We start from the raw sequence: 25,296 nt of genomic DNA, 5'->3' as shown, positions 1-25,296 counted from the left end.
TGAGGTGCTAGATGACACAATATTCGTGTCTTTTAAGTAGGTTTTTATAAGGATGAATACACTACAAAGTATGTCAGTAAAAAGTCCATGTAGTAAACTGAACATGAAATATCTACAGGCTACATTAGCCTACGCATCATAGCCTCAGCCCCCTCAAATAATAACAGCTGTCTCATTTAGTATATAAATGTGTCACTGCAGCTTGTGCATATCTTAAAAAAATTTAAATTAGAGAACTTAATTACTCATCAAATTAGACTAGGATACCCAACTATTAGGCAGCATATTTCAACTTCTAAGATACTTCTAGCTATTCTTTAGATTTTATTAAAGAGCAAATACATCTTAGTTTTAATTTATGAACGACTGAATCCAACACATGTTGTAAGGACTCATTTTGCAGCTGGCATTTAGACAATTGGCTCAGAGATCATTGAACGTATGCAAAATCATTGCTCTTCCTATCAATACAGAGCTCAACATACTGGCTCCAAGGAAGAGATCGATCATTTCTGACTGCCCAAATCTTGCCGCATGCAGAATTCTGTGTAGCCTACCTGTCAACCCGCTCCCAGGCACTAAAGAGCCGCAAAGCAAATTCATTTTAAAAGGTTATACCTGAAGGGTTACAAATGTCAATCAATGCACCAGGCCACTTTACAAATGAACCAGAAGTGAGGTCCTATGAAAGGCATTTCGGTGAGAGAGGCTTATAAAACACCGTAACGATGAACAGCATTGCCATGTGTTGCGTTTGTGCAATGCTCTGTAAAAGAAGTCATTGGAGGACAGCTGGATCACTGATGGGGAACAGAAAACTTTCCACAGACCAAAAAGTTTACTATAAGTCTGTTTGAAACTAGATTTTTAAGCAAAAAATAAATAAAAATGTAAATCTTCATGAAATATTGGTCCAGATACCTACAGAGCCGTATGTCTGAGGATTCTGTAATGTGCAAATGAAACATGCAAGACTGTGGCAAAGTATAGAGCTGTTGGTCTCAGCTTCTAGAAGATCTGTATTTGCATTTAGAGATACAGTGCAACAAATGTACTTACTTTACCAGTCTACATCTATAGGTGTTTCTCTGTATCTTTCTCTAGGTTGACCACTCAAATAAGGCATGGTCATTTGCTTTATGCTAAATGCTAATGCTGCTTCATTACTTCATTTTACGTCTTCTGTTCGTTACTCAGCTATGCTCCGGGATGGCTAAATGACTCCCGATTGGGATTTTAATAAAGCTAATACTACAGACCCTGATAGCATAGTCATAAGGCCGCAGTGTTGTGCATCCAAGTCTCCAGTGATCTCTTCAGGAGACCCCGTTAACCGATCCCGTGTCTCTTCTGCAAAACGCGGGGGATGGCGTGCGGTTCTGAATTATCTCTGCGCCCGAACCCCGCGCCACGTCCCCGGGGTGCTGGCTCCAGCCTGCGTCGGGGCAAACCTGGTTGCTGCTGACCCGGGTACTAAATCAGGTTCAAAGCACTGCTCGGCCCGCTCGCAGGTATCGCGTTACGCTCACACCATCGGGGAGCGGGCGGCCGGCTGGTCGGCCTGGCCATCGGTCCGCCTCTGGCCTTCCCCTTTTGACTCCTCGTCACAGCTTGAGTTCGGCCTGCGTGACGCGACCTCGGGGCAGGACGCACCGCATTTTCTGCTCTTAACCCAATAATGTTAATGCTGTCCCTGGTCGTGTTACACGTTTCCCTCCTTGTGAGTCAACGTTAGTCCTGTTTCCATACTCCCTAGTTTAACTAGAGGTTGGAAAAGTAACATTATAGAGAGTGAACACTATGTGTAATGTCACCAGAGACAAATCGACCTAATTTGCAAACACTTAAAGAGACTAAATACATTTGACAAAATAATATCTTGAAAATGGCCCGTTAGGTTTTTTTGTTTGTTTTTTTTTTTTTGCGAGAGCCGGCCTGAGTCAATGCCTCAGCCCGTATTGTCTTTATTTTCCGATCGCACATTCCACATGGCTGATAAGACTAAAGTATGCAGCGGTATAGACTGGGGAACAGAGGCATGGCGGAACGGAACGCTGTTTTAGAGTTCAATCGCCTGGCGATGCCGATCACGTCGATAAAGCAGCCTGAAAAACGGGAACACTCACGCAAAGTGTGGTCTACGGTGCTCCGTGACAGGGCTCCCAGCGCTGCGGAGCTACAGCTCGGTAATTACCGACACTAGCACACGCTACACCACATTAGTTCCTGATGGGCTGCAGCTCAGTACAAACTACCATCCTTGAAGGAAAACTCTGCCATTCTATCCTTGCTGCCATCGCACTCGCAGCCCTCACAGTAATGCTATGTGCATAGGAAGGAAAAAGATAGCCAGTGACCAGTGTGGTTGAACAGCTGCGTCTGTACCTTTGTTTGAATAAAAACAGATGCCCATGACGAGGTCATGCTTGAGGGGTAAGGTAAATGTGGCATACTGGTGTTGCATCCAGTGCCGTTACAACTAATTACGTGTGAAGGCATGTTTTTATCATGACAGAGTAAAAATGTCCTTCCACAGCCAAAATAATCATGCCAGTCAATTTGCCAGTAACAAAAAATGACTACTGCGGAAAATTTGTTTGGTAATGATATGAATCATGAGGTGTTAATATGCTATACCTACTATCTACACATTACTCAGTGACAATAATAAATTAGAACCATCACAAAAATGTATGTTATTCTTATGGGTTTTACACACAGCTAAAAATGTATCAAACCCCCTTAATGATCCAGTCATGGTGAATGAAATAACAAAATAAAAAAGAAAGTAGAACTGTAAGGCACAAAGGCTGCGAATCAGGAACCATCAACCATCATCCAGTGGCAGAGCTGAAAAAGGCAAGAATTCATACAGAACTGTAGTGAGAAGTCCAGACCAAGTGTATTTAGCATGGAAAGAGGCAGCAAAGAGGAATTTAAGCACATTTTCATAACCAAAAAAACCCCCAACCTATTCTGAGGTATTCTGCTTGCTGACTATGTATACCCCAGCATCTTTATTCTATGTCCAAATTGATGAAAAATGGGAGAAAGGGAAAAGGGATTTAGAGAAGACTGAAGGCCAAAGCTTTCTAAACTTATCAGGTATTCTTTGAAACCTCATTGAAATGAAATTATTCTTTCAATTTCTTGAATATTTCAGCTGTTACATTTATCTTTTTTGCACCCAAGTTAACCAAAAAAATTTTAACGAGGCAATTCACAACAGTCTCAAAGAGGAAGAGTCATGCTTTTTCCCGGGATGACCTTTGATCCTGGGTCCGAAACAGAGCGAAAGCCCACAGCATATAAAACGATTGCGTTCCTCGCAAATAAAGTCAGCAGTAAAGAGCACTAATTAGAGCTGCCATAGCAACTGCGTCAAACAGGGCCGGCGGTGCCGAGATACTCCGGCGACTTCAAACAGCCTCGGAGTGGCAGGCTCCCGGGGCCGCCCGCTCGGGACCTGGTTCGAATTAAAGTGACTTCCACACTCGCCTTCTCGAATGCAAACTTAAGACGCAAGGGGAGGGAAAAAACCAGCTGGGGTGGGGGAGTAAGAAAAGACCCGGGCAGAGCAGTGCTCCACCAGCTCTCTGGATTTCATTACGGTCAATTATCTTATCTTTTCCGTTTCAAAGGCTGACCTAAGGGGCTGCCAGTACACTGGCATGTTGAGACTGCACGCTCAAAAGGCCTGCGACTTGCCAACTGGGTCATTACCACACTCCCACCCCCTGCCTGAGTTGATCAAATATTTGTGTGCTTTTGTAAATAATTTTCTCTTTCCTAACCTCCCCCCAAGAAACAAATGTATAGTTTATGCACCAATTATTTTGTTGAGAATGGTTTATGATTTCTTCTTAACCACTTCCATCTGACATTGTAACTCTGTTGCATCTATTTTTAAACATTATCATCTATTCTAGATTTAGGTGAACTTCGTCTGTCCACCTTAGATTTATCTCTCGGTAAGATATGATCAGTTCATTGCTTATCTGTTCCCTATCTAGCTTTGCTCTCTCAAAACACATTAAATTTATTCAAATACAATTTAAACTTTGAACATTATGACATATGTTAAAAACTATTGCATATAAGGTGAACTTTGGCCAGCCATGAGGGCTTCCATTCTTAGACTCTGTCCAATAGTTCACCAGTAACATCATTATGACTAAGGGAACACATGGGCAAATTGATATTCTTTAGATGGCATCTTAAAACACTTAACTGGTAATTATATAACTGGCTGCTCATTTACATTGTGATTCCCACACACATTGTTCTTCGTGCTGCAGGGTTAGGATACACATGGGCCAGTGAGAACGTTCCTTTGTATACTGGTTGCATAAACATTCCTGAGCTACTGCATTTAGCTACATTTAAGCATCTTATTACACTCAAACACAAGAACTAAAATCCATACACTTACCGTTTAAAATTATAACTCGAGTGTGTATTTTGTAATTGGCCTTTAATGAAACACTACAAGATATTGTACAATTAGTTGTTACAGTACGAAATTACAGGCATTGGGAATTACATGTATTGGGAATGACATGCATTGGGAATTACATGCACTGTGAGTTCAATGCATTTGGAATACAAAAAATATGCCTATAATGTTGTCTTACTCACAGCGTCCAAGCCTGCAAGATGAACTATTCACTGTAAGGTAGCAGACCAGCTGTCCAAGCAGTGTCTGCGCTGTGTGCCTGCTCCCACCCTGTGGGCCAGAGAAACACCAACCCAGAAATTACACAGAGTGGACATGCTCTCTGGTGAACATCATCAAACAGAACATTAAGCAGGGGCCTCCTCATAGGCCCTGACGGGGCCCCTGTGCTTGCTTGGTATAGACACCCGGGGCTTGTGGGGTCCCACAGGCCAATTTGGATAATCATACAATTTAGGGGCTCCGTCACAGAACTTAGAGAAGGTGGGGCTAATCAGGCTGGAGCTAGCCGTGCTGCAACAGAGGAGCAGGAGAGGGTCGAGGATTTTTTGGGGCTGGAATAGAGAAGCTGCCTCATCAGGGGGCTCCTTTCCCTCGGACGAGGTCGCCTTCATCATGGGCGCTCCAGGAAATGCACAGGACGGCAAGGTCACCACCAATTGGCCTGCTGTGTGCTGTTGCCATGGCAAACATCCCAAGGGCCAATGAAAACAGATGACAAGAACAATAATATGAGGTGTAATCACCAGGGTCACTTGCCTTCCACATTCCTCCTCTTCACTTCACCTCACCCCCTTTCTAGAAACAAGAGAAGAAAAAAAAACCTCTAATGTGCCTTTTATTTCAACGTCTTTGTAGAAACGCTTGCTGGCTATGCTCAGAAGACCTCATATGAGCAGTCACTGAGAGATTCCAGTCCTCTGTTTCACCATTATATATTTATATTCTGCCACTTCGTTCTGGGTGCTCTGCAAATGGAATCTTGCCTCCACCATTAATGACTTATTAACTGTCAGCAGTTCAAATAGCCCTCAAATAGCCATTGCTCAACATGAAGCCTTACCCACTCACACAATAAATATAGTTATGAATAAAGTGCAATCCATAGCAGAAAAGGGTGACATTTTAACAGAGAGCACACTGATTAATGAATACAATTTAACTTAACATGTGCCTGATTAATTTAAAGTACATTCAGTTACCAATACGTTGCCTGTTTATAGGTAGTAGTTTATATATATATATATATATATATATATATATATATATATATATATATATATATATATATATATATATATAGAGAGAGAGAGAGAGAGAGAGAGAGAGAGAGAGAGAGAGAGAGAGTTATATTTACTTAGTCCTTTAGCTTTTTGTGTAGATTTTTTTTCATTTATCTGAGATAGAGAAATGTATGTAAATGACAATAAAATTTAAAAATGCAGGACCGAACAAGGTCATGCAGTCTAGCAGGCAAACAGCAACCTCCTCCCCAACCCTAACCATTCAACATTAAGACTTATCACTGTTGTTCTATCCATATTCTGGCATGCAGCCCAAACCTTTTGAATTACTGCACAGCTTTTAGGTGCATTGTTTTGCCCCTAGAAATGATGTCACTGTTGTGCGCTGAAATCTTTTATCACTTGCCAGAACGAATGGGGGTAAATAATTGCATCCAGATGTGAGCCATTTCAGCTGATACCAGTCCTCATTTCCTGCCACCGCTTTGTCAGACAACCTATTACACCTTAGAGGCAACAGCATGCAAAACATACATCCTTCTAATAAATTAACGTCAAGTTCCTGTGTTTGCAAGACGTTTATTACGATCATCTAAACACATGATTAAAAATCACATTTGCTTTTGTTACATTATACAGTCAACCCAGAGTGAATTATTGAAAATTTTGCTTGTTCACCATTATAGTTCTTTAAAGCCAAATCTTAAGATTGTAGAATAATCACTGCTGAAAAATATAGGCAATGAAAGGGATGATCTTTTTTAAATCACTTAACAGATTTGATGAAAGCTCAGTCATGTGCCTCTTGAATTCATGTGATGATAGGGATGACCTGCACTTAAGTGCACTCAAATCTTTTAACAATGTGATCTAAATAAATTGTATTTACAATACTTTGCAGACACATGGAGGCATAGTGTTGAGGATTTGGTTCCAGAGGAGAGCCTTGACAAGCTTAGGCCTGGAGGACTTCCAGCACTGGGGCTCTTCATCTAAAAAGCTATTAATCTGAAGTCACTTAGTGAAGTGAAAAATGGAAGATTTTTAATTTTATATATAGTTGAAAACCATTTTGGTATCACTTTACTGTCCTTTAATTCATGCTTAAGAACTTATCAACCTATCAGTACAGATTCAAGAGTTATTATAGTGGTTTTTCATTAATTACCTCTTATGTTAATAAAGTGATCAGTGCTATAATCTCCTCTGAGTCTGACACAAAAATTAGAGCATTGTTAACCACTCCTGGGTAGCTAACAAGAAACCTCCCTGTTCTGCATTCCTAAGGAATTACAGTTGACATGAAGACCTGTGTTAGCCAGCATATATAGTCACGTGAAGATCTGAGTTAACCAACATACAAAGACATATGATCTGTGTTATATATAGCAAACATATAAAGACAGATTTTCATGGAATGGCAACATTTGTTCATGATAAAAATATGTGTGACACAGATGTGAATTTCAGGACAGCTGCTATTAGCGCCAAGTACTAATTCCATTAACTTTGCTAAAGCAGCTTGGTAGACTAACCTTTTCTAGAAAGAGTGATCCATGCCCTTGAGCTCACTCCTAGTCTCCTTCTTGTTTTGTTGCCCTTTTTTGGAATCTGGATTTGTTTTCTGTTTGTTTGTTTGTTTGTTTGTCTTTTTTTAATATATTTTTTTATTTTTGTCTTTTTATTACTTGCTGTCCCATACTCCCACTCCTCTAAACCTGTAGTTCAAAGGAAGTGCTGCAGAACCATGGCCCAAAGCATGCAGGCAAGAAGAGACAGAGTGAACAAGGAAGCGGGTCATGTATTGAAAAGGGCTGGGGGGGGAGGAACATGATTTGTGGGTTTGTATAGCATCTTATGTTGTTCTATGTCCTGCTCTAGCTGTAGGCCTACAATCTTCACCACCTCCACCTGCTGATAGTAACATATGATTATTTATTAAAGCCTTCGATAAATTGCTTAAACACTAACAAAGGGCCATCAAAAAAGTCACTACACTTTACTCATTATGTTAGCAATATTGTTGTGAGGAGTAATTAATGAAGAACAATCAATTAGGCCCACCCACTAGTAAATTAATAAGTACCTTTATTAAGAAATGTGCTATAAAGTGTTTGCACAGCTTCAAATTGTGTCTAAAACTAGAGCATAAAACCCTTAGCTGAGCAAACTTAAAGGAATAGGAAGCTAGAAATGATTGCTAATATGGATGGATAGCAGCCATCAGGAGAAGGTAGCAGTCTGTTATCATGAGCAGCCCAACAGCTGCCAGTGGTGTCCTACCTGCTGCTGTTTATTGCTAATGACATTAGTACTTTTAATTTTTTTTAAAGACTCAAAAGATGTCTTTAATGTTGCTACATTGTTACTGAGCTAATGTTGCAATTTTCATTAATTTCTTGAGTTGACTGTACAGGTTTTCTTGAAAAGCATTAATTGTTATATGATAAAACAATATAATGAACCAATTTCCTTTACTGTAGCCAGTTACAATGTCTCATATTCATGGCTTTCAGTGAAATGTTGAAATGTTTCAGTGTAGAAACCAAATAAACCAGCGTGTTTTCGGGAGCCTTGTTAGTAATCAAACATGTGCATGATTCCTTTTGGTAGAAAGTTCTACTGCCAGAGTTTTCACTGGCAGAATGGAGAAAAAACTAGACAACTTCTCTTGAGATTAAGCCCTGACTTGTACAGTTCATTGCAGCTTGTCTTTAGATCTAGCCAGCAACATTATAGCTGGACAATCTGAGCCAAGCAAAGCTAGAAGTTGTCAGTAGATGAGAGATGTCTGTCAAAAGCTCTTTCAGCTGTTTAATGGACAAAGGAAATGTGATAGGTGTAAGTAGTGGTACATGTACTGATTACTGCAAAGAACATGCATTTTACCTAAAGAAGAATAAATTCACAAAGTGTTATCAGATTGCCAAGTTCAAACCATGTAACATTCAGATGATGGTGGTGGAATTTTCTGAATGCAGTTCACTTTCAGGACACCATTTTTGTTCTTGAAAATAAATTTTCTTGAGGTGAAATTCTTCCACACACATATGGCAGGATCGTTTTAAGTCAGAAGTAAACTATACAGTGGATTTGCAATAGACTCAAATGTATTGTTTAAAGGGTGGTATTTCTTCTCAAGATAAGATTTCCTGATAGAGGTTCTGAGACTGTGAGGCATGATAAAATATGCACAGTTTCAAGACAAAGTTCCACAGACCACAAACTTTAAAAACCATAACTAAGCCCCCGGCGCATTTTCAAAAAGGGGGGTTGACCTCGCACGTTCATCCTCTCCTCTGTCAGTTTTTTCCTTCTGCCTCCCCCTATGACCGATTCGCACTCCCTCCCATTTTGGTCCTCACACACACAGTCTTAAGCGCCTTCTTCCTCACCTGCTTTATTCTTTTTCCCCTTTCTCTGGAATCCCCCCTCCTCCTGGCCCTGGAACTGTGTTGCTTCTTCTTGCTCTATTGCCTACCGGTGCACCTTCCCTGCACGACACAGTCCACAGTCATTCATTAGGGGGGGGGTGGAGGAGCGTGGTTTGCTCCAAACTGTGTCACCCTCCACCTGAGCAAACACACCGCGGGTAATAAGGGCGGGAGGGGAGAGAGGACAGAAACTGGTGACGGCGTGCTGGCTGTGGTACAGCCAGTGTATAATAACATTAGTCTTCCGCCCTGGCCCAGCCGAGTCTTCCTTCTGGTTATAGCCCTGCCTGAGCTTCACTTTCACAATTTTTTCTTCTCCTTTGTATTTTTTGTGCAGCGCTCCCTCCAGTAGAAACACATTCTTGCAATGCCTCAGTGCTGTCCCCTGTTTGGATTTCTTCTTGCAAACAGCATTACATGCATGGCTTGGGACCGGCTGATGCAGACAGCAGCCAGACCGGCCGGACCGGTGGCAGATTCCCAATGATCCCAAGAACTGTGGTTTCTTCTTAGCTTATGTGGGCAAGCTGAATGACAGAGAGTGTTGACTTTATCGCAGAGAGGATTGTTCAGTGCGTATGAGAAAAATCAGCAGACATTTCTTATGTATTCTTCAATGATGCAGGACGCACCCCAAGATTCTTTGATGTGCTTTAAAGGCTAATATATCATGAAGTTGCTGTCTCCTTAGACTCAAAGCTCATTATGGCTGTACGGAGTCTTTACTGCAAAACACATGTCACTGAATTGTCTTAAAAATTCAGTTAGCAGGAAGCCTTCAGGGAAGTTTCTTGGAACTGCAAAAGCAAAAAACCCCACCATATTCAGTAATGGTGAGTATTTCTTTCATAGGCTGCTCTGAGTTCCAGATAGTCGTAGGCATTTCAGTAAAGTGTTTTGCTGTGTACTATAAAAAGGCTCTTTGATGACAGCTGTCAAACAGGATATATGCTTGCATGCTTTGTCTGTCTTGGAGGATGCCAGAATTTTATTAAGAACAGCCGTTTGTTTTGTTCTCTAGATCCTTCTTCATCTCATGCCAAATCTTGCAGCGAAGGCTGTCACTTCCACCAAAGTCCGGGAGAATGGAGAGCATCTGTTAAAATAGGACTGTGGGTAATAAGGGTGGGAGTGCCCACTTCACTCCACACATGAGGAAACAATGAATTATGGCAGCGACCTCCAAATGCAGCTGAGAAGATGACATAAGGACAAAGCCTGACGGGCATCCCATTCATGCATCTCATCATTTTCCAAATAATCAACATGATTGTCTTGATGTCATTGGGAAATGCATCCTCCCGACCCTGCCTCATTACCTGGTGGGCTGTTCAGGGCCGTGTTCCCTGTCATTTTACCCTCTGGCCTCAAATTTCCATCACAGCCATCTCATTCAGCGAGTTAGTTTTCATTCAAACAAAAAATCATGACATCCTTTCAGGCATTTGCTGCCCTCTCTCTGAAAAAAGGTTCCTGCACCCTCATCCAAGAGAAGGAGACAAGCCCGGGCAATCTGTTATCAATTTGAGGCCATGGATTCTGGGGAAAAGCACGCTGCTCCATCCAAGACATAAACGATAACAAACCTGCCTCAAGCTGTTTGAAGATGACGAAAGCGTTCCATGAAATAAAAAGCCACAGTTCCTTCCAGGTTTCGTGTGCCTTTCAACAGTCACGACCGGAAAATGGTTTCAGCATTTTTTGACCCATCTCTCGTTCTTCAGGTGAGGGGTGAGAAGCAGATGAAAAGCATTTCTTTTGAGCCTGCAGGTCCCACTTTTAGTGGATTAGTTCCATGCCAGGCAAAAATCACAAGGAAAGAAAGAAACAGTTATCCCGTGACTCCGAGACCTTGCAGTTGTGAACTCTAGAGGAGTATGTGGCATATTTCAATATTTTTGGCACATCTGCTAAAAGATTTATGTCAAGTCATTACATTGTGTTTTAGTGTACATTTAACACACAGGTTCCTTTGTTTTGATGCAAAGTATGACTAAAAGGACCAGAAATGCAATGGCAATCAATGAAAAATGTGTGAAATTGCAAAAGCATTTATGTGGCCTGCCACTGCTGCCTAAGTGACAGGGAGGGAAATTCCGATCAGAAGAATGCAAGCAGCTCGGTTCCTGAGATGCACAGGCAGCTCTCTCTCCAACCCCCCTCCAGGGCAACTGAACACCAGACCACCTGTCATCTGGCCATGTCCACAAGCCCTTGGCATTATGTAGGATTATTCATGCCAGATTACCCACAACCCATATGAGGTGGCAGTGCCAACTGAGATTCAAAACGTTAATGAGGCCAGTGTTAGGTTCAGCACACTACTGAATATGGCATCCTACACAGTTGACTCAGTTGATCCCCGGTGGCTGAGAGCGGGGGTGAGATCTCTCAATATGGACAGGAAGGCTCTCCCGCCTCGGTGCCGTTGGGAATGATGCACTTGAAGTTCAGTCCTATAGCTTAATGCAGGTTGACATATAAAGGGGCATTAGGGAGGAATGGCAGGACGCCACATTTTAAGCCCAAACTGGGTGTCAAGAATCTAATATGTACAGAATCCAACAAACATAGCAAGAGATGAACATCAAATCTTGTTGGCTTTGAGTCTGCAAAGGGAAACTCTTCACTTTTTTAACTGATATTTTTAAATGTTCCATTTATTTGCCTTTGCTGTAATGAAACCTTTTGCACAAAAATGAAATACACTGTCTGGCCAAAAAAAAGGTCACCACCTGGATTTAACTAAACAAATAGGTAAGAGCCTCCTATTGGATAATTACTGCATGGTGATTATGTTTCAGCTGGCAACAAGTTATTTAACCCTAACTGATGCAGTGAGTGGCTTCTCATTTGTTAAATAACCATGTCGAGAGACACATCCTGTGGTTGTGGAAAAGATGTTAATCTGTTTCAGAAGGGTAAATTATTGGCATGCATTAAGTAGAGAGAACATCTAAGGAGATTGCTGAAACTACTAAAATTAGGTTAAGAACTGTCCAACGCATTATTAAAAAGTGGAAGGACAGTGGGGAAACATCATCTACGAGGAAGGAATGTGGTCAGAAAAAACTCTTGAATGATCGTGATCAGCGATCACTTAAACGTGTGGTGAACTCAAATCATAGAAAAACAACAGTAGAACTCAGGGATATGTTTAATAGTGAAAGTAAGAGCATTTCCACACACAATGCAAAGGGAACTCAAGGGATTGGGACTAAACAGCTGTGTAGCCTTAAGAAAATCACTTCTCAGTGAAGCTAACCGGCAAAAACGGCTTCAATGTGCTAGGGAGCATAAAGATTGGACTCTGGAGCAATGGAAGACGGTCATGTGGTCTGATGAGTCCAGATTGACCCTGTTCCAGAGTGATGGGCGCATCAGGGTAAGAAGAGAGGCGGCTGAAGTGATGCACCCATCCTGCTTAGTGCCTACCGTACAAGCCTGTGGGGGCAGTGCTATGATCTGAGGTTGCTGCAGTTGGTCAGGTCTAGGTTCAGCAACATTATATGCCCAAAGAATGAGGTCAGCTGAGTACCTGAATATACTGAATGACCAGGCTCCCTGATGGCATGGGCATATTCTAAGATGACAATGCCAGGGTTCATCGGGCTCAAATTGTGAAAGAGTGGGTCAGGGAGCATGAGACATCATTTTCACACATGGATTGGCCACCACAGAGTCCAGACCTGAACCCCACTGAGAATCTTTTGGATGTGCTGGAGAAAACTTTGAGAAGTGGTCCAAATCTCCCATCATCAATACAAGATCTTGGGGAAAAATGTATGCTCTGGACAGCATTAATGTTGTGATATTGCAGAAGCTTGTGGAAATGATACCACAGTGAATGTGTGCCATAAATAGCTAAAGCTAAAGGCGGTCCAATGAAATATTAGTGTGTGACCTTTTTTTTTGGCCAGGTAGTGTTTAACAAACTGAACATATGGTTTATGTTTTCCTAAATATTGTTTACATTTCCTGCAAACTTTTGCAATAGAGCATTAACATGCACATTCAAGAAATAAGTGTCATAGACTGACTACTTTAAAGCCAGAAAGACATCAAAAACTAATGTGGCCAAGGTCAAGGGTAAACTCAGATGTGGTCACACCATCATTTACTTCTAGATGGGTTTGACCTTCACCCTTCTGATGTAATGGCAAAGTGACTAGGTCATGCTGGTCATCTGACTCATGCTGCCAATACTGGAAGCCAATTCAGACTTGCATTTATGCACAGAAAGAAATAAAACCAGGTTGCCAGCAGAACTACAGATGTTTCCAAGAAAAGAGCTTTTTATTTTTTGATATTGTTTAAGACTTTGGAGTGATTCAGGCTGGTTTTTTTTTTTTTTCTACTTCATGTTCTTCAGTTTGCATGATTAGTGCTTGGATGAAAGTGAGATAGTAAATATTTCTTCTCCTGCCCTGCACTGAGAAAGATGAGCAGCCTTTCCCTGCTTGTCCAGCCGAACTTTTTCTGGCTGGCTGCTTGTGTGTGATATTTAGTTAAGCTCAGTCCTGCATTCCTGAGGTTGTGCTATAAAGCAGACCTTTTCCCTCTTACAAAAATATACAGTTCAGGAAAAGTAAGGTGGATTTCAAAAGATGCCAAGCTAATTAGATTTATTTAATGGAGGGTTGGTTTTTAATATGATTTCATTAATGTAATGGCTGGGACTGTAAATTAGCAGACTGGGGCATAGTTACATGGCACTTCTGTGTTTCTTCAGTGCATGTTTAAGCTTGGAGGAAGTGCCCTTAAGTGAGATAATTCCATACCTGACATTCAGACTATTGTGGTCCAGTTTTATGTGAACTCCTTTAAGCGGCATACTTTATATCCCATCAGACAACCATTTTTTTCAGCTCGGAAGGGTGATAAGTTCACTACACTTCATAGAAGTTTCTGGTTGGGCTTAGAGAGCAGAATTTTATGGCCATTTTTACTGTCCCTCTGACACACACAGTGACATGAAATGGTGTAAAAAAAAAAAATGGCATTCGATGTGCTATAGACCCACTAGTTATTACTAGAGGCTGTGAGTGACATTAATTAAGCAGTGCACAGACACATGGCAAGGAGTTACAGTAACGGAGTTACAGAGCGCCGTGTCTCCGGCTAGCTGCAGGGCTAGCTGTATGAGCAAAGCTGCCACTTGCCTTCCCTGTGCTCACCCAGATGTTCTCTTTTGAGGCCATTCACTGATGTGTGCAGGACAGCATGAAGGACGGCCCGCTTACCCACAGGGCAGAAGTCTAAGAAAATCCCTTAGGATCAGTCACTACTTGCTCTATGCACAATTACAGCCAAAAAAGAGATCTGGGCCATTTCCAGATGCTGTAGCCCAAAATGTAATGAGGCATGATTCGTTCATCGCTATCCACGCAACTGAACTGTGCAGCTAAAGCCATGGCTCGGTGCTTGGTTTGGGGCAGCCTGCGCTGCTGTCATCATGACGCCTTTTTGAAGGTTATGTTTCTTGTCCCCGCTCGACTTTTTCACGTGCTGTCGAATTCTGGAGGAGGAATGGTTCTGATCTCACCTCTACAGTTCTGCTATTGCTCAGAAAGAATGGCAAAGTTGAACATATTGTCCAAAGGCAAGGATTCAATATTAATATCAAAACGCTCATCAGAGGCCTGCTCACTCAAGCACAGGCATGGGGGCACAGCAAACAGGGAGTGATTTTCCTCTGTCGTCTGTGGCGTGGTCCATGCCCAACACCCCACCCGCACTCCCTCCCCCTAACGATACCACAAGATACCACAAGCGCGGACGCGAGAAGCTGGCAGAAGAGGGGGTCCGGCAGCTCCGGCTCAGAGTGGGAATGACGGGCTCATGAGCCCTCAGGGTGCTGTTCTAGCTTGGCAATGTATTCAGGCAGCACTTCCAAGCTCGGCTCATCTGACAGCTCCGGAGCCGTGGGACCGCAGGGCTGCTTTTATGAGAGCTGGAGCACACCAGGTCCAGGCCAAGGTGGAAAGCAGTCTCAGAAACCAAAGCCCCACACTCTGGAGGACGCCTGATCCTTGAGACTATTTTGTTTTGCTTTTTTGGTTCCTCTTGTAAGCGGCCTTTGCGTTCTTTCTCGCTCACTCTGTCAATCTGCCTTATGCCTGCTCCTTCCGGCCATGCATTTGAGGAGCGCGGCGTGGTCGGCTCTTCCCGCGACCGGGGCCGCTGCTCTTCCTTAGTATCGCCTAACGGGCCAGCCTGTCTGACGGCGAGACAGAGCAGGGCTTCACGGCCCAGCCCCTCCCTCGGCCTGGTTTCCCTCGTTAAACTTGAAAAGGGAAAGCTGCTAGGACAGAGACAGCAGGTCGGATGACACGACTGACGTCTGCACAGGCACCGCCTGTGCTTGGGGCCTTGTTATCCTCTGCTTCGCTGGCAATGAGGGAACTGACCTTCATCCTGCCGAGGCAAAGATTCTGCCATCCTGGTGTCCCACAGGCCCAAGCTGGTGGCTTATAGGTTACTGGCATCTACCAAAAAGGGATTTGACTTCACAGCAATGACAAGAAACACTGCGAAACCAGCAAACTGCCTTTCATAACGGGTAACGATAACCTCATAAAAGCCCACACGTCCCTGTCAAACATTTACTCTTTCATAACACGCCTCAGATACATTATGGATAAATCCAATGACAGCATTTGTTCCATTGATGTAATGCACATGATCTGGCAGCTCGGCAAAGTATGGTTTACAGCCGGTCAGCCAACCTAAGCCAGCTCCGAACGGGCCGAGAAACTGGCCAGCGTGACTTGGACGTATTTGGTGTGACAGTGCGCAGAAGGATGCCTCCAAAAGAAACCTGAGCAGCTCAGGAAGGCGCTTTCACGGTCCGATCGCTTTAGCTCTCTATAGTGGCGTCGAGGTGGTCTTTTTTACAACGCTTGCATTAAGAACACGGGGCAGAGGCAGGGTGGGGAACCGGGGCTGTTTCCTTCACTCGTTGCCAGCGGCGTCTTAACAGTCTCATCCTGCGCTTTGAGTTCAGTCATAGTACGTGGAAAGACGAGAAAAAAGAACAGGACACGTGCCGCTGTTTTGCCGGCACCTCGCTGCATCCCTACTAGAGAGCTGGAAAAGGTCTGAGGCAGAGAATCCTACATATCCAGCCGCTCTACATGATAGAGTGTAGTCTAATGGTTTCCTGGCAACACTCTGACATGAGGTAATGGTATATGGGTTCAAGGTTTCTTTTGTTTTGTGCTGTTTGTTTGTTGCATGCGTGTGGTTGAAGGATATGCAGGATTAAGCCTGCTGAACTGGAAATAACTTTTATAACCTTGCAAGTTTTGTTCACTTTTTGTTTGTTATAGGTATGTGTAATATCTTTTTCATATTGTGTAATATGGTGAAGGAGTTGTGAATAAATAGTGCTCTTACCGTATCACTGCAACTGTGCTTAGGAACCTTTCTGATTAACATTAAGTAACCTGAGGTATGACTTATCTGTGTTACCAGAAATGAGCTATTTTTGTGTCCCTTATCAACTAAGAGCCCTTGGAGTTCACCTTTGGATTTGCCTTATGCATATTTATCTGTGTTTGCAGGGATTATTGATGACTTTTGTAGTATTAGTATTTTACTCACCTAGGCAGGTCATTGAACATCTTGGACATGACAAACAGCAAAAAAAAGGAGGGTGTTTGTAACCAACTATGTCCTGGAAGGCAGTTAGGCATCACGTTTACGTGCTAATGGTTGCGTGTGTTTATTACGTTCCACTTCTGCTCAGGACCATCATACACACTTATTCTGAGGCAGGATTTTGTAGACAGATAGTTGTTACGCTGTGTCTTAATGTGATACCATGTGAGTAATAAGTGATATATGGTTATTAAAGTAAATCTTTTTAAAAATGTTTTTTAAAGTAAAGTTGACCACGAAATGCAGGAATAAAGTTGCAGAAGTGTGTTTGGTTTAGAAGAGTTTTTTAAATCAAAGGAAAATTGACAGTTTTCGATTGTGGGTGTGCTTCACTTTAAGATAAGGTGTATATTGATTAAAATAGACCCTTAGGTATGTGTTGGGTGGGACTGAGCAGGTCCAGCCTAAGCCTTCCCTGCATAATTGGTTATATTTTGTCTGGTCTCTTCAGCATAGGCTGTATATCACTGCACTTTATCTTAAACTCTTTTTTAGAGTCTGGGTGCCTCTCAAGATCACTTCAAAGGACTGCTCAGAAAGCCTGCAAAGCTGAACTTTAAAGACCTCAATATCTCTCCTCAGACTGAGTGTGGGAAACAATGTCCCAAAAAAACAGCCTCCACATGTCTTAGACCCTAAGCCATTTCTAGAGCAGTGGACCTAGGGACCCTGCTTCGCACAGTGCCAGGTTTCCCCTGCTCTTAACACACCTGGTTCGGCTGCATCCGTTCATTATTAATCTCTCTATGAGTTTGGATGCAGGAAAAAGTGAAAGATGATGCTGTCACTGGACCTGAATCCCCAGACAGAGAGTATTCGGTTTAAAAAAAAAGGTTTCAAAGGTGGTTATGTTTATATATGTAAGCGTGTGTATGTACACTGGTATGTGTGTGCACGCTGCATGTGCATATATGTGTAAGTTAGGTTGTCAGTTAGCTTGTCTGTCTTCATGCACACTGTTGGGTTTGTAATGTGGAAGAGTAAACAGAGAAGCTGGATGAAGCAACACATACAAGAACAGTGAAGAACAGCTGAAGAACAGCTCAGTGTCTGAAGACAAAGCAAGGTGTTACTGCCGTCATCTAGTTCTCAGTTCAACAACACATTATGTCAAAGAGTAAAAGTGTCATGCATAATTGTTTTGTTTTTACCATTTCATATTAACATTTTAGGATTTTTCTTTGTCTTCTGTGTAGTTCTTGGTGTGTGTGTGTGTGTGTGTGTGTGTGTGTGTGTGTGTGTGTGTGTGTGTGTGTGTGTGAGTGTGAGTGATGTTTTTAGGAGCAGTTGTTTTTGGCTCCTTCTGTAGTGCAGTTGGAATCCTCTCTCACTTATCAGGAAGAGCGTCCTCTGTGATTTGCGTTCTAAAGTCTCCAACGGCACACTACAAATCATAATGTGCAGCACGCAACACTTCATCACTGCAAGGTGTTTTAGTCTTGATGATTCCAGGCCTCATGAGATCCATTGTGATGCCTGGATTTGGTGCAGTGTCCTTGTGGAACCCACTGGAGCAATTCTCCAAGCAAGGTCTGACTGGTTGCATGCACCATACATGAAGAAAGAAGACAGTAAATCTTGCCCTCTCACATTTTTGTGGTGATTTGGTTCTCTAGAACAAAGTCACTGACTCGTATTGGAAACATCCGCCATGCTCTAAATATTCCAGAACAATAGTTTAGAAGATTTTAGGCCCTTTTACCAAATATTTCTTCACTATATAAAGACAAAATGAAATTAGCTCAACTGTTTTCTGCTCAGACATGCCCTTCCTTGATATGGACAGAAAACAAAAATGCCAAACAACATTTACATGCAATGTCAATAGTCAGATTCTTTTTTTAACCCAGGGAGGTAACAGGACCATTACAGCTCTGTGCAGATGTTTGTTGCAGGATCGTATGATTTGGCAGGAACCAGAATCCCCTGAACTCAGGCTCAACCACCACACCCTCTGCCATATTTCTATAAAATCATGCATCATTGCAATTTATTTATCTGACAAAAGTAATAATTAGTCAAAGGCAGCTTGTCAGCTGAGAATGGACTTTATTTTAAAAAGAAGGAAGTTTGTGACAAGGCAAGAAGGCATCACATACAAACAGATACAAAGAGAACATGTTGACAGAGCCAGAACAGAGGAACAGCAGAAAAGGACATGGACAGGCCTGCTCAGAATGCTTTGCCTTAACAGACAGTACGATCATTCACGCGGCGAAAATTATTTCATAGTGAACAAGTATTCCTCTATGTGGCAGTGTTGATTTATAGGACCTCACATGCATTATCCACACTAATGCTTTTATGTAGACAATACAAACACAGGACACGTAATGGCTGTGAACAGGAACGATGTTGGCCACGGACAAGCGATGCAGACAACCAGAGACCTGCGTGTTCCGTAACACTACGCTTAGCCGGGCACTTTGAGAGGGGAAACCGACAGCGGTGAGCAGACGTACCTTGGGAGGGGCCGACAGACGGAAAGCGAGAGAGGAACAATCGTCCTTTTCTGTCAAACATCAAACCTGCATGTGGAGGTAAACATGTCGCTGGGGAAAAAGGAGGAAATGATTGGTTTTAAAAAGGGGGCTCCCTCCACTGTTTCCCCACTCTCTTTGTAATTTGCCCCAGCAGTAAATCAGGGCTCACGGCTGGCCTCTTGGACTCGGTGGAGGCGGACTCATCCTCTCCCAGCATTCCTGCTCTCATGAATCACTCTGATTCCTGGCTTCCACCAGGCATTTCCTGCTCGAGCCCCCCCCACCTTGCGCCTGGGCCGAGGAGCCGCACTCTGCTCTGAGTCTAGGGCGGCAGCTTTGATTCAGGCCTCCCGAGGGGGGGGTTATTGGGGCAAGCAGAGCGCAGAGCAGATCCTAGACCTGCTCTACAACACCTCTCGCAGCAGGTACAGCAACAAGGCCGGCACTGCACTTCACCTCCTCCGTCCCCTCGCGATGAACACGGAAGTGACGGTTAACAGAGACCCTCTGCAGGTGACGTGTTAGGCTGTTGCAGTCTGAAACTGAAGTAGGTCATAATAATGGAATTCATCCAAAATTAAAGCTACGCAAATTTCAAAAGAGCATGAAAAGAGAGTGATTATTATACAGGAGCTTGGTGCAGCTCTTCTCCAGTTGGTGGACAGAAAGTAGAAAGGGCAGTAATTACATTTCAAAATACCTCTAACAAAGAAAGACTTCTCTTCAGATTTCAAAAGATTTACCATGATGGATTTTCTATATTTTCTTCTTCATCGTATTATGTACAGAACATTACAACATACAATACAGAGATCACTTCACAAGTTCACAAATGAAAACGGTCCAGAAGGGCTTGAGGTGGAGGCTCTGAGCATGTGGGTGGTGTGCGTGCATGCGTGCATGCCTGTGTGTGTGTGTGTGTGTGTGCGCGCGCGTGTGTGTGTGTGTGTGTGAGTGTGTGAGTGTGTGAGTAAGTGCATCTGCTCATGCCTAAGATCAGATCATGGCCCGTATTACCAGGCTTCCTTTGACCTGGTGAAGGTAAGTGCTCTGCTTTTCAGCCAGGCTCTCTCTGGCCTGTGTTTCACTGTCACTGTCTGCTGGCTCCTCTTTCACTTTAATAACCCCGGGGTGAGCATCGACCTCTTCACTAAGCAAACTCGCACTGCTGCTCCTGCTGCTGTGGCTTGGGCTGCACTTCCGGATGACTCCAGCAGAGGGCGGGCTGTCCTGCATGGCTTGCTCGTACAGGTTTCTCCCCTCTTCCTCCTCTGACTCGTGCAGGTGGCTGTTAGGCTGTCGCAGCTGTTCAATGGACTTAGACAGCATCTGCAGGGAAGGTGAATCCACAAATTTGACATGAAACAAACAAAGAAGTTGCCAGACTTTCACATCATGGATTACTTGATGCTTATTGACAGGTTTTGCTCGAATAAGTTGTGCACAAAAAGCAAACACTCCTGAAACTATGCTGCTTACTGTAAGCCTTGCAGTAGAACTGAGCAGAAGCAGGCTTAAGCACATCACCGAAATACACAGGCAAATTAGGCTTAGGCAATCTAGGCCTCGTATAAATATCCGCTCAGTTAAAAATAGACTGTGGTCGCAGGCATTAGTGATATGCTTTTTATACCTCTCCTAAAGCCCATAGGCTTATGCAAAATTCTATAAGTGCCCTGTTTAGCACATGTAAACATTTACGAACGTCCTGCTTCTGTTGGGAACCATCTCTCTTTCTGAATTACGATAATAATACACGATATCTGTGAATCATTGTAGACTTCCACCTGAACATTTAGAAACTCTGTTCAGAGAAACTCTGATGCATTGCAGAGCTATGGGACGGATGGCTCATCAGCAGTCACGGATAATTAGTGTGGGGCTACCTAACAGGAAGATTACATTTAAGGCATTTAACTGAGGAAGCTCTGAAGCCTTTCGATTTCTGTACTTCCTTCTTGATCATTCAGGGATTATTTAAGTCTGATTTTGCCTAGATCAGTTGCAGCGATGTATTTGAGCACATTTACATACAGAAAACCTTTGTTTCATAACTCGAGAATGCAACATGAATCGACTCCAAAAGTTTTGCACATCAGTCATTCATGCACTAGATGAGAGAGATTGCGCAAACCGATCTATACATATAACCACAATTTTAATGCGGTGTCCTTTCATCTGAGGCCATAACAATAAACAATAAACAGGCGCACACACATTAAAAAAAGGCCTCCGTGAATACTTTTGATCTTCATTCCTGAGGATTGCACTTGTAGCCTTGAATTTCCCATAACCCTTTCAACAGTAATAGCGCAGATCAATCTATGGGGTCCCACACACAATGGAGCCTTTCAGTACGCCGGTCTCCCTCGTCGCCAGCCTCGCACACTCAGCAGAATAATTATACTCAAACGGATGGCCAGGGTCACCCATGCCAGTGCACAGAAACACAAATATTTCCACAAGGGAACAAGACTGTGTATTCTCCCTGCTTCTGGGTTCATTCGGACTAATCCATTTTGGGGGATGTTTTCGCATGCCAGGTCGTCTGATGCCTTAAGATATGCTAACCGATGCAGTTTAGCATTTAAGCTAAAAGAAGGGTCTGCATTCTTTATTTGTGAAAGTCAAAGTCTATCACACACAATACGAGTGCTGCCAAAAAAAAGGAAAATAACTTTTATTTAATAGTATAATTTAGTATTTTTAAACTAAATATCCACTTGTAAAATTTAAAAGCTAACAGTATTATGAATGAGGACCTGTTGGCTGTACCTTATTGATGTGGACCTGCTGCTGATACTGTTTCTGCTTCTCAAGGAAGTGCTGATGCTGTTGCTGGATAACAAGCTGGGCCAGCATGCTCTGGGGCAACGGGGCAGACTTGGTGCGGTTCAGGGGGCGGTGGCGAGGCAGCTTGGGCCTCACGCCTCCCACCGAGTGCTCCTTCATGGCCAGCGGAGACGGAGGGTGCACCGGCACTACACTCTGGCCTAGGGAGAGAAAACAGCAGGGCCTGCGTTTAAAACGTGCCGCAAGTCACGCCGGTTCCTTTCAGACAGCGCAACCCAGCATCACCAAGCAGGTCTGTTGTGTCTTACTGCATCACTATTATTACATATTCATGCAAAGATAAAATAATGTGTTTTGCAAGACCTTTAATCAATTTGACAAATTTTTACCTAACGTTTGGGTTACAAAGAGAGGTTTTCCTACTACAGAGACATACATCTTTACCAGTGGGTTTACCTACGATTTTTAAAACAGATTTAGTTGAATTAAGTCATTCGGATAGATTTGGCAGAAGGGAGCAAAGAGATCTCACCAGTGGAGAGGATCCTCTGTTGGCGGAGCTGCTCCTTTTGCAGGAGGTGCTGCAGAAGTGCCTGCTGGCTGCTGCTTGCTTTGGGCTCCAGCGTGAGAGGAAGGGCCACAGGACCCAGGAGCTGAGTGGGCAAACCCTGCCGGATGGCCAGCACTCCACCACCTTCACCACGCTTCTCCTTCAGCCCCAGGCCAGCCTGAGAGGGAAGCGCACAGGCTGAGTCAGACCCGCTGCCCTTAATGTCCGTACCAGGATGGAAGTCTTGACCACAGCGCAAGGCTGCGCCCTATGAGATATTTACTTGTTGCATTTTCAATTTCACACTGATTAGAACATTACACTTTTTTCTTGGCATTTACAGAGAACGCTTCTCTCGAATTTGTTTGCTTAGATGGACACAAAAGCACAAGACTTGTGAGTTCCTAGTAATGATCATTATTTAGAGCCGCACTTGATTATTCTGGCTTGGGCTTTCTAAACAGCAGTAATGGATGAGGTGACTGGGGAAGACTGGAGTGCACCCGATACCAGACACTTAAACACAATATTTATCTAAGGCCTATAAAATCCCCCAAGGTCAAGGGTCACTACCCTAAGGCTATACATATCATGGAGACAACCACTGATGGCTAGTCTTTCAACAGGCACCACAATACGCAGTCGAGCAGGGGCCCTAAACGTCATTTCCCTTCATTTATCAGCCGAAGCATTCACATTTCATTCACAATCCTTGGAGAGAGATGGTGGGCCTATAAAAGACGATCATTTGTGGGTAGAAATGAACTATTCGGTGTAGTCTCGAGAGGAATATATAAAAAGAAATAGAAACCTGCACTGCATGACAAATTCATACACGCAAAAAAAGGATATTAGAACTGGCAGACATCCTGCATCTAAATATTCGAGCATTTGTAGCAATTTGGTTGTATTCCGTGACATGAAACAGACAATAGGAGATTATGTTATATTTTTTGTCAAGGAGGGCAACACTGAAGGGTTACTCACGCCCAATGGGGAGGAGTTGGCTGAGAGACCCAGCGTGATGTTAGGCAGAGATGGTGACGTGTAAAGACTCAGCATGGACGTAGAGGCTTCGGGGCCCAGCAGCTTGGACTGTGAGGGCCAACGCTGACAGGAAGACAGGGAGGGATCGGGGAGACCTGGAGTTATTTTGGAAATCCCACTACGGGCCATTGGAAAGAGCAACAGCAGCAGCACACTAAACTTTAATGCACTAAGACGAATGTTTTGGTCGCGCCACAGTGGAGTTTCGGCCTTGTCCTGATCTTGTCTGCAACATCTACAAGTCTGAAGACACCATGACGCATGGGCGGTAATGAGGGTTACGGAGGAACCATGTCTGATCTAGAGAAATTTTCTCCAGCACCTTTGGCTCCTACTTCCTGCGCACAGCAGGACAATCCAGCAGCATGTGGTCACGGAGCAGCCCTGTTTACCCATCCAACACCCCCTGCACATTCACTGACCTGGACGTGGATATCCACCCTTTATATGACCCAGGGGAGCAGTTCCCTCTGAAAGGGGATATCCAATGTAACAGATCACAAACATAGTTCGCTTTTGCACCTATCCCGCTATCTGCGGGTAGCCCCTCGGCCCGCCGGTCCGATACGCGAAACTCTCGGCCTATGTCAATACGATAGCCGCCCTGTGTGTTTGTGTTGTTAGCATGTAGTTGGCTACCAGCAGCTGGCAGATCAATTAAGCTCAACCTCCCACCACCTCCACCCTGGCTCATGGTGTAATAGGCATTCCTAGGCAGCCATTGTGCTGGAGGTCCATGGGAGTGTAAACAGTGGTGTTGAAGAATAACACAGCTGCTAAGCTGATGCTGCACAGAGACTTGTCGTTTCTGCCACCCACCCCAGAATGCACTGCTTTGTGAGGGAGGTCTGCCGGGACCCGAAGGAACTAAGCCATGAAGCTAACAGGAAGTGACTCACGGGAACTTCCTGAGCTGATGAACTTCAGCTAACTGAAACATCACAACCTTGGTTATACTTATGGGCTCATGGCATCTCAAAGACAAAGCCTTCTCTAAAACATAACAGTAAGATAACAAGAGAACACTGAGAGAGCATTCTTGTACCACCACAGAGTTCTGTATGTTGAATAGGATACAACTGCACTGCTAACAGCCCATCAGCTGATGTAGTGCCACTTTTATCAGGCAGTGTGGTTGAAGCAGGCAGAGGGGAGCCACTGGTGGGGCCAGTGAAGTAGGGGCTTATGGGAGGAAGTGATTGACTTTTATTATCTGTGTAGGGAGCCATTTTCACTGGCCTGTGACAGACAAGCATGCCAAAAGTGCCAAAGACTGCCCTCTGTTTTCATAGTTGCACTGCAGTACAAAACAGGCTCGGTGGCTGAAATGAACATGACGGCCATCGGCATTCCTTTACCATTAGTCTGTTTTTCCTTACGACAACTGTAAACCTGAATTTAGACTTTTTAGGGACTATTGATTGAAGCTCCTTTGTCTTTTTCGTAACCACTGGAAGATGATGTGACTGCACAGTTAATAAGGTATGGTAGGGCTTTTCAGGCGCAGTACCTCAGTGCGAGTGGTGGTTGGGAGTGATGACAGTCCGTTTTCAGACCCCAGGGCACTGGAGGCACCGTTTGGAGAGCTGGGGCCTGAGCCAGGGGCACTGCTGCTGGCTGTGTACTC

General features: G+C 43.7%; 1 protein-coding gene across 3 annotated transcripts in view; it reads right to left on the bottom strand.

The window, feature by feature from the left end:
• Positions 1-18,825: 18,825 nt before the first annotated feature.
• hdac9b (histone deacetylase 9b) overlaps positions 18,826-25,296 on the bottom strand; it is a 32,886-nt gene continuing 26,415 nt past the window's right edge. For 2 of the 3 annotated variants that reach the window (XM_035530649.2, XM_035530651.2), the window contains 5 exons: positions 25,180-25,295; positions 23,610-23,732; positions 22,605-22,800; positions 22,055-22,272; positions 18,826-20,608 (listed from right to left, as the gene is read on the bottom strand). In XM_035530649.2, coding sequence (XP_035386542.2) covers positions 20,276-20,608; positions 22,055-22,272; positions 22,605-22,800; positions 23,610-23,732; positions 25,180-25,295 — 986 coding nt within the window. In that variant the 3' untranslated portion in view covers positions 18,826-20,275. The remainder of the gene's footprint in view (positions 20,609-22,054; positions 22,273-22,604; positions 22,801-23,609; positions 23,733-25,179; position 25,296) is intronic. The other variant, XM_081696059.1, reaches the window with a different exon arrangement.

This window comes from Electrophorus electricus, chromosome 14 (genome assembly GCF_041902795.1).
Source record: "Electrophorus electricus isolate QZ-2024a chromosome 14, ASM4190279v1, whole genome shotgun sequence".
NCBI lineage: Eukaryota > Metazoa > Chordata > Actinopteri > Gymnotiformes > Gymnotidae > Electrophorus > Electrophorus electricus.
The sequence above is the reverse complement of the archived record's forward strand: the minus strand, read 5'-3'. Positions and strand labels throughout refer to the sequence as shown.